Genomic DNA, 16,171 nt, shown 5'->3' with positions numbered 1-16,171 from the left:
TCAAGAAAGACACCATATTTGTATGCGGCTTTATTAACTTAAGCAACATTTTTTTAACGTTGTTTGCAAACTGATATGTAACATGAATGAATGCCAAAATAACATGCAAAACAGGCCCCCTAAAAAAGAAGACAAAACCTCCAGGGGACCATGACGCAACGTCCCAAGAACGTCCTCTGCACAAACCGGGAACTAGTCAAAACCTCCAGGGGACCATGACACAACGTCCTGACAAGTTTAGGCAACTGTTTTGTGTCGTCTCTGGGACGTCCTAACGACTCATTATTGTTTGCAGGGAAGTCCTTAGAACTAATTCAAATTGCCTCAGTAACTGTCCCACAGCACCAGGGCAGGGAGGGATCCCCAAAGCTGCTGAAGAATTGAAACGCTCATCTTTATTTCTCTCTGTACCAGCAGAACATTCTTATTCATCTATATTGCAGGGCTGGATAAGGATGATTGGGTGAAAACCCCAATCATTACCTTTAAATTGGTTAGTTTAGCGATTACACCATAACAAAACAAATCTGGCTCCCACAGGAAACACTATGCAGATTGATATTTTAACAAACATCACAAAACACAGAAATTCAGTGCGAAAATGCCCCTCTAGAGCTATTACATTAATAAGAGTGAATTGTTTTCTTACAGTTTTATGATTCTGCTGTTGACTGGTCTCATTACAGTTCATTGTTGTTGCCATTGTGTCTTTGAGTGGCTCTACAAACCCTGTAATGCGCTCTCTCCTCATCTGTGGAGGGCTACTAGACTGGCAAACACTAACCCAACGATGCTGTGGCGATTTCATTGACCAACCAGTGGATCCTTCAGGAACATTTATGTAAAAAAAAGCTTTAATGTCTATATTTGAATATAAAAATACCCTTGTTATAATACAAGGAACATAAATGATCACAGAGGCCTTGTTCAGAGGGCTATCTGAAAGACAACATGCTATTGATTTAAAGATTTATGCTTGAGCAAATAGTGAAGGGACTAGACATTTCCCTATATTTATAATGAAATAAGTCATGTAGCGCTTGCTGAGAAAGAGCAGTGATAACATTTCTCTCAGTTATGCTTATCGAATGCTTGAGTTCACACATGGTCAGCTCTCCAAGTGATTTGAATGCTTAGGCAAGGTATTCAATCATTGATCTGAAAACAAGCGTTGACATTTCCTCTACTGTTGTACTCTCTGTAGAATAAGGGGGCGTGTGTTCATTTCCATGCTAATTCCTTGTCTGCTTTGCACTTGCTGTGTGAATATGATCACATGTGAAGCTAGGAGCGTGTGCAGGAGAGCACCTCTCCAGTCCTTTGAGGGCTGCACATGTTTTCATTTCTACCGGGAACTTAATGGATCAATTCATGTTAGTGATTTCCCAGAGAGTGTACATATCTGTTTCCCCAGATGTAAACAGTCATTTATCAAAAGGCTAGAATGAAAACCAACAGACCCTGTGGCCCTCAAGGACTGGAGTTGTGTACCCTGGAGCTACATTAATGGAAGGAGTCACCTGCCTTATGAGTCTAGAGGTTGTTACACAACAAAAAGTAAAGAAGAGAAGTGGAGTATTATTCTAAGATGGTTTTGTATGTAAGCCACAGCTTGTTTATCATGTTATGTGAATAGTGGAAACCTATTTGAGCAAACTGTGCTTTCACTCTATTTTGCCATATTGAAGTTGGATTGTTATTGAATTGCTTTTTTGAGCTGAGCTCTCTCTCTCTCTGTCATTGACAGAATGCATTGAATGGAAATTCAAAGTACAGCTGAAGGTGTGTCTGTTCTCCACGTCTGACAGAATGTTGTTTTCAACAGCAGCGTTTTATTACACTGCAGCGTGTCTGCCCGCCGCCCGTCTTTCAGCCAGAGAGAGGCACACCTCGTAAATGTTGAATGTCAAATTAGAATCCATTTGTCAACCAGTGCCGTAAACATTACATTTTTCCCTGCCTCTGATTTGATGTGTGCCGCTGCCTGCCTGCGGGGCTGTGTGCTCATAAACATGTCTCTCTGGCTGTGTGATGCTGTTGCAGTTCAATAAAATGCTGAAAGGTGGGAACATAAATATTTCATCATTGTGTTGATAGACTGACCTTGGTTGTCATCAGGGACAGAGTCACACGTGACCAGGGTCCCTTGGTTCCACTTCCCTACGCTGACCTCTCAACCTACTCTGCAGGTCACCCTCCTCTTCACCTCCTCCGTGTGGCCACCCACCACAAGGTCAAATGTCATCTGCTCTCATGTCTGATATGCTGACCTGACCTCGCTGCTTAGACAAGCACAACCTCCTCCTCTCACCCCTAGACAGCTACTATAGCCTGTGTGGTTTGCACAGCTGCCTATTGAAGTGAAGACAGTCATTATCCATCATACAGTACACGGCCACATTAATGCTCCCATCACAGGGGCTTGGGCCAGAGAGGTTAATGGAGCATTTACAGCCTCCACAGTTAGGTCTCTATGAAGTAAACATAGTGTGTTAGTTTCAAGGTGCTGCACATATTGTTGCATCGACTCTAGTGGCTGAAAAACAAAGGGTTCCATGATCGCCGGAGCTTACAGCATGAACAAATGCAGCAAATGGGCTGGAGTGAGATTTGTGTGCTGGTAATGGACTTACTCTAATGATGCCCCCTTGGCTACGTGAGAGAGAGGGATTAATGCTGAGATGAGACCAGTGGAGGGTGCAGTGCTGTAGCTGTGGCCATGGGGATGGGAGGGCTTATAGCTCAGCACTCAGAATGCAAATGGATGAGATCAGCCAGGGCAGGGAGGGAGAAGATGGGAATGCAAAGCCAGAGTGAAGGAAATCAGTTGAGCTGACAGGTCACCATGGCAATGGATGGAAAGGCAGACAGTCTTATTGTTGTAAATGTTGTGTGTGTCTTTGTGTGTGTGAGTCAAATTAAATATGCATGACCCTGAACCTTTTCTTCTCTCACTCCCTTACCTCTCTGTCCCCCTCTCTTTCTCGCTACTTCTCTCCTAGCGGTCCAGTCTCTGAACAGTCTGAATGACCAGATAGCCCACTTCATGGTGACCAGGCCCAGCACTCTGTCTCGGGAAAACGAGGCCTTAATGCCTGGAGAGAGAGATACCTTGAAGAAGTCCATGGCCCTGATGAGGCACCTACTCATGGACGCACAGGTATGACCCCTGACCTCTAATCCCTGACCCCTGATCATTCACCTCCTTTAAAACCAGGGCAAGAGTCAAAAGGGAAAACAAGTCTCTGCTATAGGAGCCTACTGAAATCCAGTGAGGAGGCAGGATTTTTTTCACAGCAATTGAGGGCATTCATATTATGATGACTCATATTTGGGCTGTTTAGACTAGACTAGAGTATTTATAGTTAATTCACTCCAATTTCATTAATAAAAAACTGATTTCAACTGATACTGTGCTAGACTATTTCCCTGCAAGCAAACTAAGAGAGGACTTGAGAGCGTTAATGTGCTCTGTTAAATCAGTTTAATTCTGCTCCATCCTTTTTTTTATGGAATATTATGATGACGTTTGCAGGTATCTAATGTAGTCCTAGGGCATTTGTTCTAGACACTTTGTGTTTTGAGGATATAGCTTCTCCCAGGGAACGGGCACTGACAGGGCAGCTATGAGGATAGCTTCTCCCAGGGAACAGGTGTTACAGGAGGGGGTCGCAGTTCCGGAGCGACCCACTAGGTGTCATCCTCTGACAACCTTAGTCACCTCCTCACTCACAGTCTGGATAATCAGTATCCTATTGGTGTCTATCTGTTCACCTGAGGATTTATGCCCTCACTTCCCTGTGTTCCCTTGCTCAGTTTTCTCTGCTAGTTTCTCTATGTCCAGCAGTACTACTCAGTGTCTGATCATAGATCTATGTACAGGTACTTGAGAAGTGTTCTCCCTGTTTCGTTATTTGTTTCAGTCTTAGGTAGTATTTCGTATTTTGGCTGTCAGACGGTTTTTGGAGACTTATTTGCTCCGCCTTTCTTTTATCGTGATAAGTCCGTTATTTCGAATTTTGGCTTCGGGACCACCAGTAAAGATGCTTGTTTCACCATCTCTGCCCACTGCCTACTGTATATCCTGCACCACACCTGGGTCACACCTCAGCCCAACCCTTGGCGTAGTAGTGCAGTTGTGTTTTTATCGTATGTCTGTAAATAGCCTGTAAATACCCTATTTTTCTGTATTTTTCGTACATATTTCCATATCAGACTTTTCATCCTTCTACAAAATATACTTTCCTGCAACCCGTCTCACTCAATGTGGAACGGATTCTATTATTGACTTACCTTTATCTAGAATCTAGAATCTCCAGTTGAAACTAGCTAGCCAGCTAACTAGCTACTTGCTATTAGCCTCAGCTAGCGGTATTTCACCCAGAACATTGGATTTTTTCTGCGGGATTAATTTTAATCACTGGACATTAATCACCGGATATTCGGCCAGTCTGCACAGCGCGTTATCGACCCAGAACATATCAGTTTTTCCGCCGGAATCACTGAATCACTGGACCTTTAACTCCGGATTCATCGCTATCAGCTAGCTACAACAAAACGGACGCTGTGGTCTGGCTAATCATCCTGAGCTAGGCCCATCTCCCGGCTATCTACCTCTCTGTCAACCGGACGGGACCACCTAGTGTTGACACGGAGCCCCGCCGATCCTACACGACTGGTCTGCCGACGAAATCGTCTGATGTGGTTACGACGTTAACCCCGAAGATTCCATCCATCTGCTAGCCCCGGCCCGCTAGCACACGCTAGCCGTGGCCTCTTACTCACTAGTTTACCACCGGACCTTATGATAACTCAGCTATACAGCTGATGTCTGCTGGACTGTTCCTTTTTACGGTACTACATCCTGTTTATGTTTAGCCTCAGCCCAAACATGGTTAGTTTATTGTTGTTTCGGTTATTTCTAATTTTACTATATCACTGTAGACCCCCCAGCCTAGCTAAACCTGCCTTAGATAGCTCCTTTGCCCCTCCCCCTATACACGCGGAGACCGACTCAATTGATGCCTCCAGCGATGCTATCTCTTTCATTGTTACCCAACGCTTAGGTTTACCTCCACTTTACTCATATCCTTCCATATCCTTGTCTGTACATAATGCCCTGAATCTTTTCTATAACACCCGGAAATCTGCCCCCTTTATTCTATGTACCCAATGCACTAGAAGACCAGTTCTTAAAGCCTTTAGCCGTATCCTTATTCTAGTCCTCCTCTGTTCCTCTGGTGATGTAGAGGCTAACCCAGGCCCTGCAGCCCTCAGTATCACTCCTACTCCCCAGGCGCTATCATTTGATGACTTCTGTAATCGCAAAAGTCTTGGTTTCTTGCACATAAATATCAGAAGTCTACTTCCTAAGTTTGAGTTATTCACTGCGTTAGCACACTCTGCCAACCCTGATGTTCTAGCAGTGTCTGAATCCTGGCTCAGGAAGGCCACCAAAAATTCTGAAATTTCCATCCCCAACTATAACATTTTCCGTCTAGATAGAACTGCCAAAGGGGGTGGAGTTGCAATCTACTGTAGAGATAGCCTGCAGAGCTCTATCATACTATCCAGGTCTGTGCCCAAACAGTTTGAGCTTCTACTTCTAAAAATCCACCTTTCCAGAAATAAGTCTCTCACTGTTGCCGCTTGCTACAGACCCCCCTCAGCCCCCAGCTGTGCCCTGGACACCATATGTGAATTGATTGCCCCCCATTTATCCTCAGAGTTTGTACTGCTTGGTGACCTAAATTGGGATATGCTTAATACCCCAGCCATCCTACAATCCAAGCTAGATGCCCTCAACCTCACGCAAATTATCAACGAACCTACCAGGTACAACCCTAAATCCGTAAACATGGGTACCCTCATAGATATCATCCTGACTAACATACCCTCTAAATACACCTCAGCTGTCTTCAACCAGGATCTCAGCGATCACTGCCTTATTGCCTGCGTCCGTAACGGGCCCACGGTCAAACGACCACCCCTCATCACTGTCAAACGCTCCCTAAAACACTTTAGCGAGCATGCCTTCCTAATTGACCTGGCCCAGGTATCCTGGATGGATATAGATCTCATTCCGTCAGTAGAGGATGCCTGGTTGTTCCTTAAAAGTAATTTCCTCTCAATCTTAAATAAACATGCCCCTTTCAAAAAATACAGAACTAAGAACCGATATAGCCCCTGGTTCTCCTCAGACTTGACTGCCCTTGACCAGCACAAAAACATCCTGTGGCGTACAGCATTAGCATCAAATAGCCCCCGCGATATGCAACTTTTCAGGGAAGTTAGGAACCAATATACACAAGCAGTCAGGAAAGCAAAGGCTAACTTTTTCAAACAGAAATTTGCATCCTGTAGCACTAACTCCAAAAAGTTTTGGGACACTGTAAAGTCCATGGAGAATAAGAGCACTTCCTCCCAGCTGCCCACTGCACTGAGGCTAGGTAACACTATCACCACCGATAAATCTACAATAATCGAGAATTTCAACAAGCATTTTGCTACAGCTGGCCATGCTTTCCATCTGGCTACCACTAACCCGGCCACCAACTCTTCACCCTCTGCTGCAACTTGCCCATGCCCCCCCCCCCCCGCTTCTCCTTCACACAAATTCAGACAGCTGATGTTTTGAAAGCGCTGCAAAATCTGGACCCCTACAAATCAGCTGGGCTAGACAATCTGGACCCTTTCTTTCTAAAACTAGCCGCCGAAATTGTCGCTACCCCTATTACTAGTCTGTTCAACCTCTCTTTCATAACGTCTGAGATCCCCAGAGATTGGAAAGCTGCCGCGGTCATCCCCCTCTTCAAAGGGGGTGACACTCTAGATCCAAACTGCTACAGACCTATATCCATCCTGCCCTGCCTTTCGAAAGTATTTGAAAGCCAAGTTAACAAACAGATCACCGACCATTTCGAATACCACCGTACCTTCTCCGCTATGCAATCCGGTTTCCGAGCTGGTCACGGGTGCACTTCAGCCACGCTCAAGGTCATAAACGATATTATAACCGCGATTGATAATAGACAGTACTGTGCAGCCGTCTTCATCGACCTGGCCAAGGCTTTCGACTCTGTCAACCACCGCATTCTTATTGGCAGACTAAATAGCCTTGGTTTCTCAAATGACTGCCTCGCCTGGTTCACCAACTACTTCTCAGATAGAGTTCAGTGTGTCAAATCGGAGGGCCTGTTGTCTGGACCTATGGCAGTCTCTATGGGGGTGCCACAGGGTTCAATTCTTGGGCCGACACTTTTCTCCGTGTATATCAATGATGTCGCTCTTGCTGCTGGTGACTCTCAGATCCACCTCTACGCAGACGACACCATTTTGTATACATCTGGCCCTTCATTGGACACTGTGTTAACAAACCTCCAAACGAGCTTCAATGCCATACAACACTCCTTCAGTAGCCTCCAACTGCTCTTAAACACTAGTAAAACTAAATGCATGCTTTTCAATCGAACGCTGCTGGCACCCGCCCACCCGACTAGAATCACCACTCTCGACGGGTCTGACCTAGAGTATGTGGACAACTACAAATACCTAGGTGTCTGGTTAGACTGTAAACTCAACTTCCAGACTCACATAAAGAATCTCCAATCCAAAGTTAAATCTAGAATCGGCTTCCTATTTCGCAACAAAGCCTCCTTCACTCATGCTGCCAAACATGCCCTCGTAAAACTGACTATCCTACCGATCCTTGACTTCGGCGATGTCATTTACAAAATAGCCTCCAACACTCTACTCAGCAAATTGGATGTAGTCTATCACAATGCCATCCGTTTTGTCTCCAAAGCCCCATACACTACCCACCACTGTGACCTGTACGCTCTTGTTGGCTGGTCCTCACTACATGTTCGTCGTCAAACCCACTGGCTCCAGGCCATCTATAAATCACTGCTAGGCAAATCCCCGCCTTATCTTAGCTCATTGGTCACCATAGCAGCACCCACCCGTAGTCTGCGCTCCAGCAGGTATATCTCACTGGTCATTCCCAAAGCCAACACCTTCTTTGGCCGCCATTCCTTCCAGTTCTCTGCTGCCAATGACTGGAACGAATTGCAAAAATCTCTGAAGCTGGAGACTCTTATCTCCCTCAATAACTTTAAGCATCAGTTGTCAGAGCACCTTACCGATCATTGCACCTGTACACAGCCCATCTGAAATTAGCCCACCCAACTACCTCATCCCTATATTGTTATTTATTTTGCTCTTTTGCACCCCAGTATCTCTATTTGCACATAATCTCTTGCACATCTAGCATTCCAGTGTTAATACTATTGTAATTATTCTGCACTATAGCCTATTTATTGCCTTACCTCCATAACTTGCTACATTTGCACACACTGTATATATATTTTCTGTTGTATTTTTGACTTTATGTTTTTTTTACCCCATATGTAACTCTGTGTTGTTTTTATTGCACTGCTTTGCTTTATCTTGGCCAGGTCGCAGTTGTAAATGAGAACCTGTTCTCAACTGGTTTACCTGGTTAAATAAAGGTGAAATAAATAAATAAAATAAATTACAACAGGCACTGACAGTGCAGCTATGAGATAACTAACTCTACGCAGGACCTGGGAGAGACAAAAGTCCAACAAAACGGAATCGTCCCCAAATGTCGATGTTTGAATAATTGAATGTCACCTCGTTCAAAGCGGAGCATAAATAATGTAATGGGCTCTGTCTTTGTAAGCTCTCGATTCAAGTGAGCTTTTCAAAATCATTAGCCCTTACCCCCGCTATGACAGCATCAGCACTGCAGAAATGGCCATAATGTGACTAGGACCGGCTCACGGATTACTGAACGCATAAACCAAGGCCCCAATATCATGCCTACCCAAGTACCCAACAGTGCACATTCTTGCTGGATATTGTGTCCAATCTGGCAACACACTGCCTATCTTCATTGTTGTTGTATAGGGGAGTATGGCCATGAGCTAAAGCATTGTATTGTTTCTCACTCCATCTTCAAGATGTATGTAAAATGCTTGTTTCAATCACAATGCTTTCCATTGCCTTTTCTAAATAGTTATTTCCTGAACATAATGATCTCCTTTCTACATCAGAAGGGACTCTTTGTGTATAATATGTGAGCAAATTTCTATAAAAAGAATCCATCTGGCTATAGGGAGGGAGAAGTAATAAAACAATCGGCTCTTATCCTCTGGTTTGCCTTGGATCGTTTGATAATTCCTCTTTACAGTTTGTCTTACCCCTGAATCGTCTCATTCCTTTTCTGTTCTTGTTTTGCTAGATGTTCGCCGGGACTTGACACAGTGATGGATTTGGCTCATCCTTTAGTCACATCACACACTTACATGGGGGATATAGAGTCCCCTCGCCATTCTCCCCGAGATATTTGTCTGAGACGCTGCGATGTCATTGATTAAAGAGAATGTAATTCAGCAAAAGGCCATCGCCTTCTCCTCAGCCCAATCGTATGTAAGCCGGAGTGAATGATTGCTAGCCCGCAGTCAGTTTTTCTGCAGCTCAACAATATAAAACTGTACGGGTGATGGATGAGCAGGAGCCTTCTGCCATGAATGGACTGCTGATTATCTGTGTGAGAAGTTTGTAGCAGTTCAATGTTAAGTGAAGCATCCTGTAGCAGTCAAGTTGACTAATTGTCTACCTGTTGCCCTGACCCACTATCTTTACCTGCACCCATTTCCCCCCCATGAGGCCCGTCCTGTCACCTGAGCCCCTCCATGAGGCCCTCTTCTGCCCTGTCAGTAGGAGACACACAGTAGAGTAGCTATAGTATAGGCTGCCCCTGTTTGACTGACAGCTGCCTGTTGCCATGGCGACGAGCCCTGCATCCTCTACAGGAGCTTCCCTTATTTTGGAATGGTAGGCAGGCTTACACATCAGTCTGGGCAGCACAGTGTCTCTCTGCTATGTTCTCCTCTCCTCAGGGTACTGTATGAGCACAGTGGGACCTTTCTGAACTGTGCTGCCCAATGCTCTGTTTGATCAGTCATGATCACCGTGATGACATCCTCATATCCATATTGCTTGACTCTACCCACAGAACCTCTCAAAATAGGAGGTGAGAAAAGTCAAGAGGCTATTCTCATCTTACCTACACAGGAGCAGTGTCTGCCTGCCAGCCTGTCTGCCAGCCTGCCCAAAGTGTTTTGCATTCATTGAGGGTAGCTTAGCAGCAGGCAAGAATTTGAAATCAGTCTCTCTCTCTCTCTCTCTCTCTCTCTCTCTCTCTCTCTCTCTCTCTCTCTCTCTCTCTCTCTCTCTCTCTCTCTCTCTCTCTCTCTCTCTATCCCCCCCCCCCCCCCACCCCCCCCCACTCTCTCCACCTGTGTTAGCCGTCAATCTTGGGGTAAGTCTGAACCTGAGTTCAGCTTGCTGACAGCAGGGCTACAGCTGCTTCTCTCAGCCTAATTGGTTCTGTGGCAGAGCCAGACTGGGCTGTTCTGGTGCCCTGCGGAACCTTAAAGAGCCAACACACCCTCACCTCGCCGCCCTTCAGCCTGCTCTGACATCATCACCCGCTGTCACCAGCCCGGCACAACCCTGCGCCTGCTCTCACTTCATCACCCATCATGTTGTGGGTCATTAGATTGCTAACACTAATTAGTGCTTCTTGTGGTTGAGGAGCGTGAGCGCCAGGCATAGGGCTGCTGAAGGAGGATAACTGTCACCAAAGGTATTCATTTTTTTCGTTAAATACTGTATCATAATGATGACATCTGTTTTACTCCATCTAGTTGGGGTTGATAAAGAGCTAAATAACAGAATTAATCACGAGAAAATTATGTGAAATAAACAATATTGTCTTTGGAACTTGAATCAAAGATTTCTTTATCAAGTATTTGGTTTGACTGCAAATAAAAACAAAACAAAAAAACAATCTGATTCGTTTTAGTGTTAATTTCTAAAAAGTCTACTAAAAGGCAGAATTATTTTGGGAGAAGGGATTTAAATCGTTTCTCTTTGAATGCTGTCACATAATTGATTGCCTCATTAGTCATTTGCACAGATGCATTATTTATGTCCTGCTTGCTGTGCTGTGGCTGGGTGACTAATCAAATGCCTTTCTGTGGGTGTGACGACTGAGTTGATGTAACGTTACATTGCATTGCTTTGGTGGAGGTGTCAGTGGGGTTTCCATAGGTTGCTGTTCTGATCTGATGATGGGGGAAAGAGAACTCACTGCTCAACCACTTAGTACTGCTCAGAAGGTCAAAATACTGTACCGTAAACAATACCCAAGCTCAGGAGCAGTACTTCTCACTGCTGCAATACTGAGTCAATGCAGACTAAATACAAAGCCGGACTGGGACTGGTTAGAGACCCCAAAAAGAGCAGTGCTGCCGCCCATACACCGCTCACTGTCAGTTTGTGTTTCATGGTCACTCTGTCCAAAGAGGAGAGCTTTCCTTGTGTATTAGCTAAAGGCTTTGAGACATTTTACAGAATAATAGATAGCCCACCATAGGCAGGCTGTTAGATGGGAGACCAGGAAGTGATTACAGTATTGATCGGACAGTGGGTTGGCGTTGAGGGCGGGTTGTTCTGCAGACCTTGCACATCCTTAATCTCCCCTCTCTCCCCCTACTCTGACGTTCAGGGTCAAGGTCTGTCTGTTTGGCAATGAATGGAGTGTATAGTGGAAGCAAAAACAGAGTGCCTAGAAATTCCATACAGGATGAACAAAAAGCAGCCAGAGCAGGAGGCAGCAGTGGTATGATTAGTGATTAGAAGTTAATTGTGATGCTATTAATCCTAGCCATCACCTCCAGCCCCTTAAGGTCAGTTCACAGGAGTCTGATTATGAGCAATACACATCAAAAACATTCTAGTTAATTACAACATTTTAGGGAGAATTTAGTGTATGTGATGAGCTGTGCCGATTTACAACCACAGTGAATTATGTTAAGGCTGCTACAAAACATAGTTTTATTAGGCAGATAGGTAAGGCGCCAATTTGATGCATAATTACATAGTCTTTGGCACTGTCACCATTTTGATTAATTATTAACCAATCAAGAGTTAAAGGAGGGATATGAGCCAAGGGCTTGTGAGAAGATGAATTGGGAGGCTGGGATATTGATTCAGTAGGGTTTGGATTCCAGCCCTCAGTCCTTTCTGCAGCCCCTACAGCCGAGGTGTGTATGTGTGTGTCTCTGGGTCTGAGAGGGGGATCAGGCCCTTCACATATTGCACTAATAAACTCATCGACAGACACACAAAGAACGACCTAGGCGAGTGTTGATTTGCTGCCCCATCTTGAATATCGATCCATAACTCCTAGCTAGCATCTCATCATTACTTGTATTCTACTACTTAGAGCCTTGCGGGCCACGGATGGTGATTATGAGAGTTGTCAGCCTTCATTTCAAGTGTGAACCCTTTACTGCCAAGGTTCAAAAAATGAAATGACATTGTTTTGTCAGAGGAGAACGAAGATCTTATCTCATCTCAGCAAACGAGAATGTATTTTATCTCATTTGAATGGCCGTCATTACTTTCTCTGCCACCTGATTCATCGTGTGACGGTGTGAGAATTTCCTGATCCAAGGTTTTTTCATTTGATAGACTGGTGTGGTCTTCAAAGAGATGAGGTTGTTCATTTTCTAGCTGTGCGGTTTGAGCTGATATGCCCTTTCAAACTTATGCAGACATTTTTAAACCACTATGATACGTTCGTTTTTTTAACATCGGTTTTGGATCCATCCGGCTGTGGAGAATCTTCTGAAATGAAATATCTGTCATATCTAAGGGTCCTAGGCCTGAATGATGATAGAATAGCTCTGCAGTTGGATACTTCACATGCTGTATCACGTTGAGGATATTTCTGTCTTTCAATGGCATGATACGCAGATGTAAGTGATTCTTTGCATTGTCCCCAAGTCCCTTGAAATACAGTAAGATAGACTTGCACACTGATTGTAGAATATTATCTCTGATCATACGTCCAAAAACCCATGTACATTGAGGGCACATTCCTCGGTAGATCAAGCCTTTGCTTTACATGTAGGCATTTTGTGATGGTGAAAGAAAAAATCAGATGAAATGGCACCAGTCAGATGATGGGGTTTCATCGTCTAAAGCCCTCACCAAAGCTGCCTGTTGAAGCAGTTTAAACTGGAGCATCACTTGTGTGCACGTTGCCATAGAAACGGAGTGTGCTGTCACAAAGGTGATCCGGATCACTACACTCACTCTTTCTGCAGACCAAAGGTGCTCGCCTCAATTTCAGAGAGAGTGTTGATGATATAAAAGGTATCTTCCTCCTCGCCCATCTGCTCTTGACTGACAGGGAGAGTGTTTGTGCTGTTCGGGGCCCTTGTTGTGGTCTTGTTTGTGTCTGGTTGAAGGGAATACATTAACTCGTCTCGCAATGGAAACTCTGAGAGAGCTCTGAGGGGAGGCATGGAGATGGCTACAGAATGTCCTCTGGTGACCGTCTCAGAGAGAGAGAGAAGCTGAGGCTGCCAGCACCAGAGTTCAGCATAGACCATAATGGCTTCTGGCATAGTTTGCCATTGTTTTGATTCATTCAGAGAGGAGAGATGTATGAACAATACCATTACATCTGTTAGTCTGTGAGATTTCTTCTCCTGCTGTTGGTAGTGTTGCTTCTTGAGGCCTTGCGCCTAAATAATGCGTGGAAAGACATCAGCTGCTGTGCACAGTCGATCAAGAGGAGGGAAGTTTGATGTGAGATGAAGAGACTGACGTCCTTTTAGTTTTCCCTTCTTTCCTGTCTCACCTCCTCCATCCTCCTCTACACTCTTAGAAAAAAAGGTGCTATCTAGAACCTAAAAGGGTCCCCATAGGAGAACCCTTTGAAGAACCCTTTTTGGTTCCAGGTAGAACCCTTTTGGGCTCCGTGTAGAACCCTTTCCACAGAGGGTTCTACCTGGAACCAAAAAGGGTTCTACATGGAACCAAACGGGGACAGCCGAATAACTCTTTTTTCTAAGTGTATGTGATCTCAACCTGAGGAGCATGTTCACCTTCTGAATCCCTCTCTGCCTGCATTCACTCCTCATTGAAAGTGGAATAATTCTGTAGGAATGGGGCGAGAGTAGAATTAGAGTTGGGATTCGTGTTATCAAAGCTGTATGGAGTTCCCCCTTGACCTCACTCTAAGATGTAAATGCTTCCTGCCATCCTGTACTTGTAGGGAGGTGCAGGGAGCGAAATAACTTCACCCTCCTATCTGATTCCCTGCCAGAAGCAATCGGTTTGAGGAGGCAGGGGGGCAGGCAGGCCAGGCGGAGATGGTGTTTAGCCCAGGGCCCCTCATTCTGAAGGCACATATTTAAGGGGGAAATGATGCTGTCCTGGCAGGATTGCTTTGGACTGGACTGATAACAGGGCAGCTTTAATAACAGGTTTATACAAACAAGAGTGTTTACTCTACCTGGGCCGGCCACCAGCTCAGTTCACTGATAAACAAACTGTGTGCCACTCTGTGGGAGTAGTATGGTTCCTCTATCTTTGATAGGAAGAGGAATAGGTGCAGCTCTTGTCCTTGAGATTATTATGGTCAAAAGCAGCATTGATGTTAACTAGGGCCAACGTACGTTCTCACCGCCCTAGAGTCGATGTCAACGCCTGCACCGACATCTAATTAGCATAATGTAAAAAACGCCATCTAAATCCATCTGTTTTAACTAGATACTTCTGTTTGCATGGGCTGTGTCTCAATCCACCACATCCGCCAATGTCGGCCTTCCACATCTGTGGTGGAAGGTGGCAGAGCTACAGAAGTGTTTGTCAGACCAGGGGACATCTTCTCACGAAAACGTCAGAACGGTTTGAAACTATCTCACGAACATGAACGTGTTCTCCGTTTTGCTCTATGACGCCCACAAGCTTCACGAGACTCATCTGAAGGTAACCTGGCACCGACCGGTAAAAGATTTATGAAAATGAATCGAATTTCTGGGGACCAGGGTTACACATAACCTTTTTGTTTGTTTGTGTGTTTTTAGTTTTTTTTTCCTGATGCTTTCTTATATCTCAGATGCATCTCAGACACCTCAAACCATACTTCCTTTTGATTTATTTTTTGATGATCTGTTTTGCCATGTATGAATGTGTTGTTCAATGTGTTTCTATGGGCTAATAGCAGTAAGGCCAAATTCAATGTTTCATCAAATATTTTTTAAATATGTGTTTTTATACCTACAGGGTTTCTAAAAATCTAAATCAAATAGCTAAATGATCCATGGTATGACCATCTTGAAACAATTGTATATGTTAGCTTAGTAACCCCCCCTCCCCCAATTACTGCTGGTTTATGAGTGTCAGATCCTCACCGGCTGTAATCTGGTGTAACAGAGAGGCTATCTATCTGTCTGTAATCCTGTGGAGGGCTCAGCAGGCCTCCCTCCATATAGGTGATAGGGTCATCTTCATACTGTACAGAGGTGGTAACAGTACCCAGTACCCACCTAACAGCACTCACAGCAGGTGGTATGATAGGATTACCTGTACTTCCTAGCATAGCCCTCACACCATGGTTATTATATTATACCTGGATGTCATACAGGGTGTCATGTGGACTTTACAATAGTAACCTGGGCTTGCTGCAGCGCCACCAGCTGGCCACAATACAGCACTCCATGAGATTAACTGTACTAGCGATTGCAGCAAGCCAGGAGTTTGATGGCGGATCTCGATATTGAATCAAATATACTATGGATGGAGGTTTATTCTTAGGAATGGTTGAAGGTTCTGGGCAAAATCCATAATCCAGACCTAGTTTTCATTATATTGCTGTTAAATCCTGTTTCCATTCTACCAGGATGAGGTCGATTTCCACTATATCAAGTTTTAGTCAACTGTATTATTAGGATAAAAAATACTATTTGGTTTTTTCATCTTAAATGATACCTTCCTTAATGTCCTCTGTCCTCTTCAACGACCAGTTGTCCTACCACAGATGTCCCTGCCACTGTAATGACTACTATAATGACTAGTGTCATCACATGGACAAGGTTATCAAAGATGTATCCCATCTATTTATGAGGACTGCTGTGTGTTTTAATCCTGACAGTTCCCAGGGTATCCTGGCCTCTTGTGTATGCCAGCTAGCTGTGAGTCCCATGCAGTGATATTGGACAGGACACACGAGAACCCTAGTGATGAAGTAAGACCGGCTGAATTGCCTCAAGATCCACTTTTC

At 44.6% G+C, this 16,171-nt stretch overlaps 1 protein-coding gene across 1 annotated transcript in view; it reads left to right on the top strand.

Moving 5' to 3' along the window:
• The window catches only part of kaznb (kazrin, periplakin interacting protein b), a gene marked incomplete at its 5' end in the record, with an annotated part of 125,205 nt that overhangs the window by 33,829 nt on the left and 75,205 nt on the right, over positions 1-16,171 (top strand). The window contains 1 exon segment of the mRNA XM_084167022.1: positions 3,003-3,160. Within this exon segment, the coding sequence (XP_084023148.1) occupies positions 3,003-3,160 (158 nt within the window).

Source organism: Coregonus lavaretus (assembly GCF_964263955.1).
Source record: "Coregonus lavaretus genome assembly, chromosome: 8".
Lineage (NCBI taxonomy): Eukaryota > Metazoa > Chordata > Actinopteri > Salmoniformes > Salmonidae > Coregonus > Coregonus lavaretus.
The sequence above is the reverse complement of the archived record's forward strand: the minus strand, read 5'-3'. Positions and strand labels throughout refer to the sequence as shown.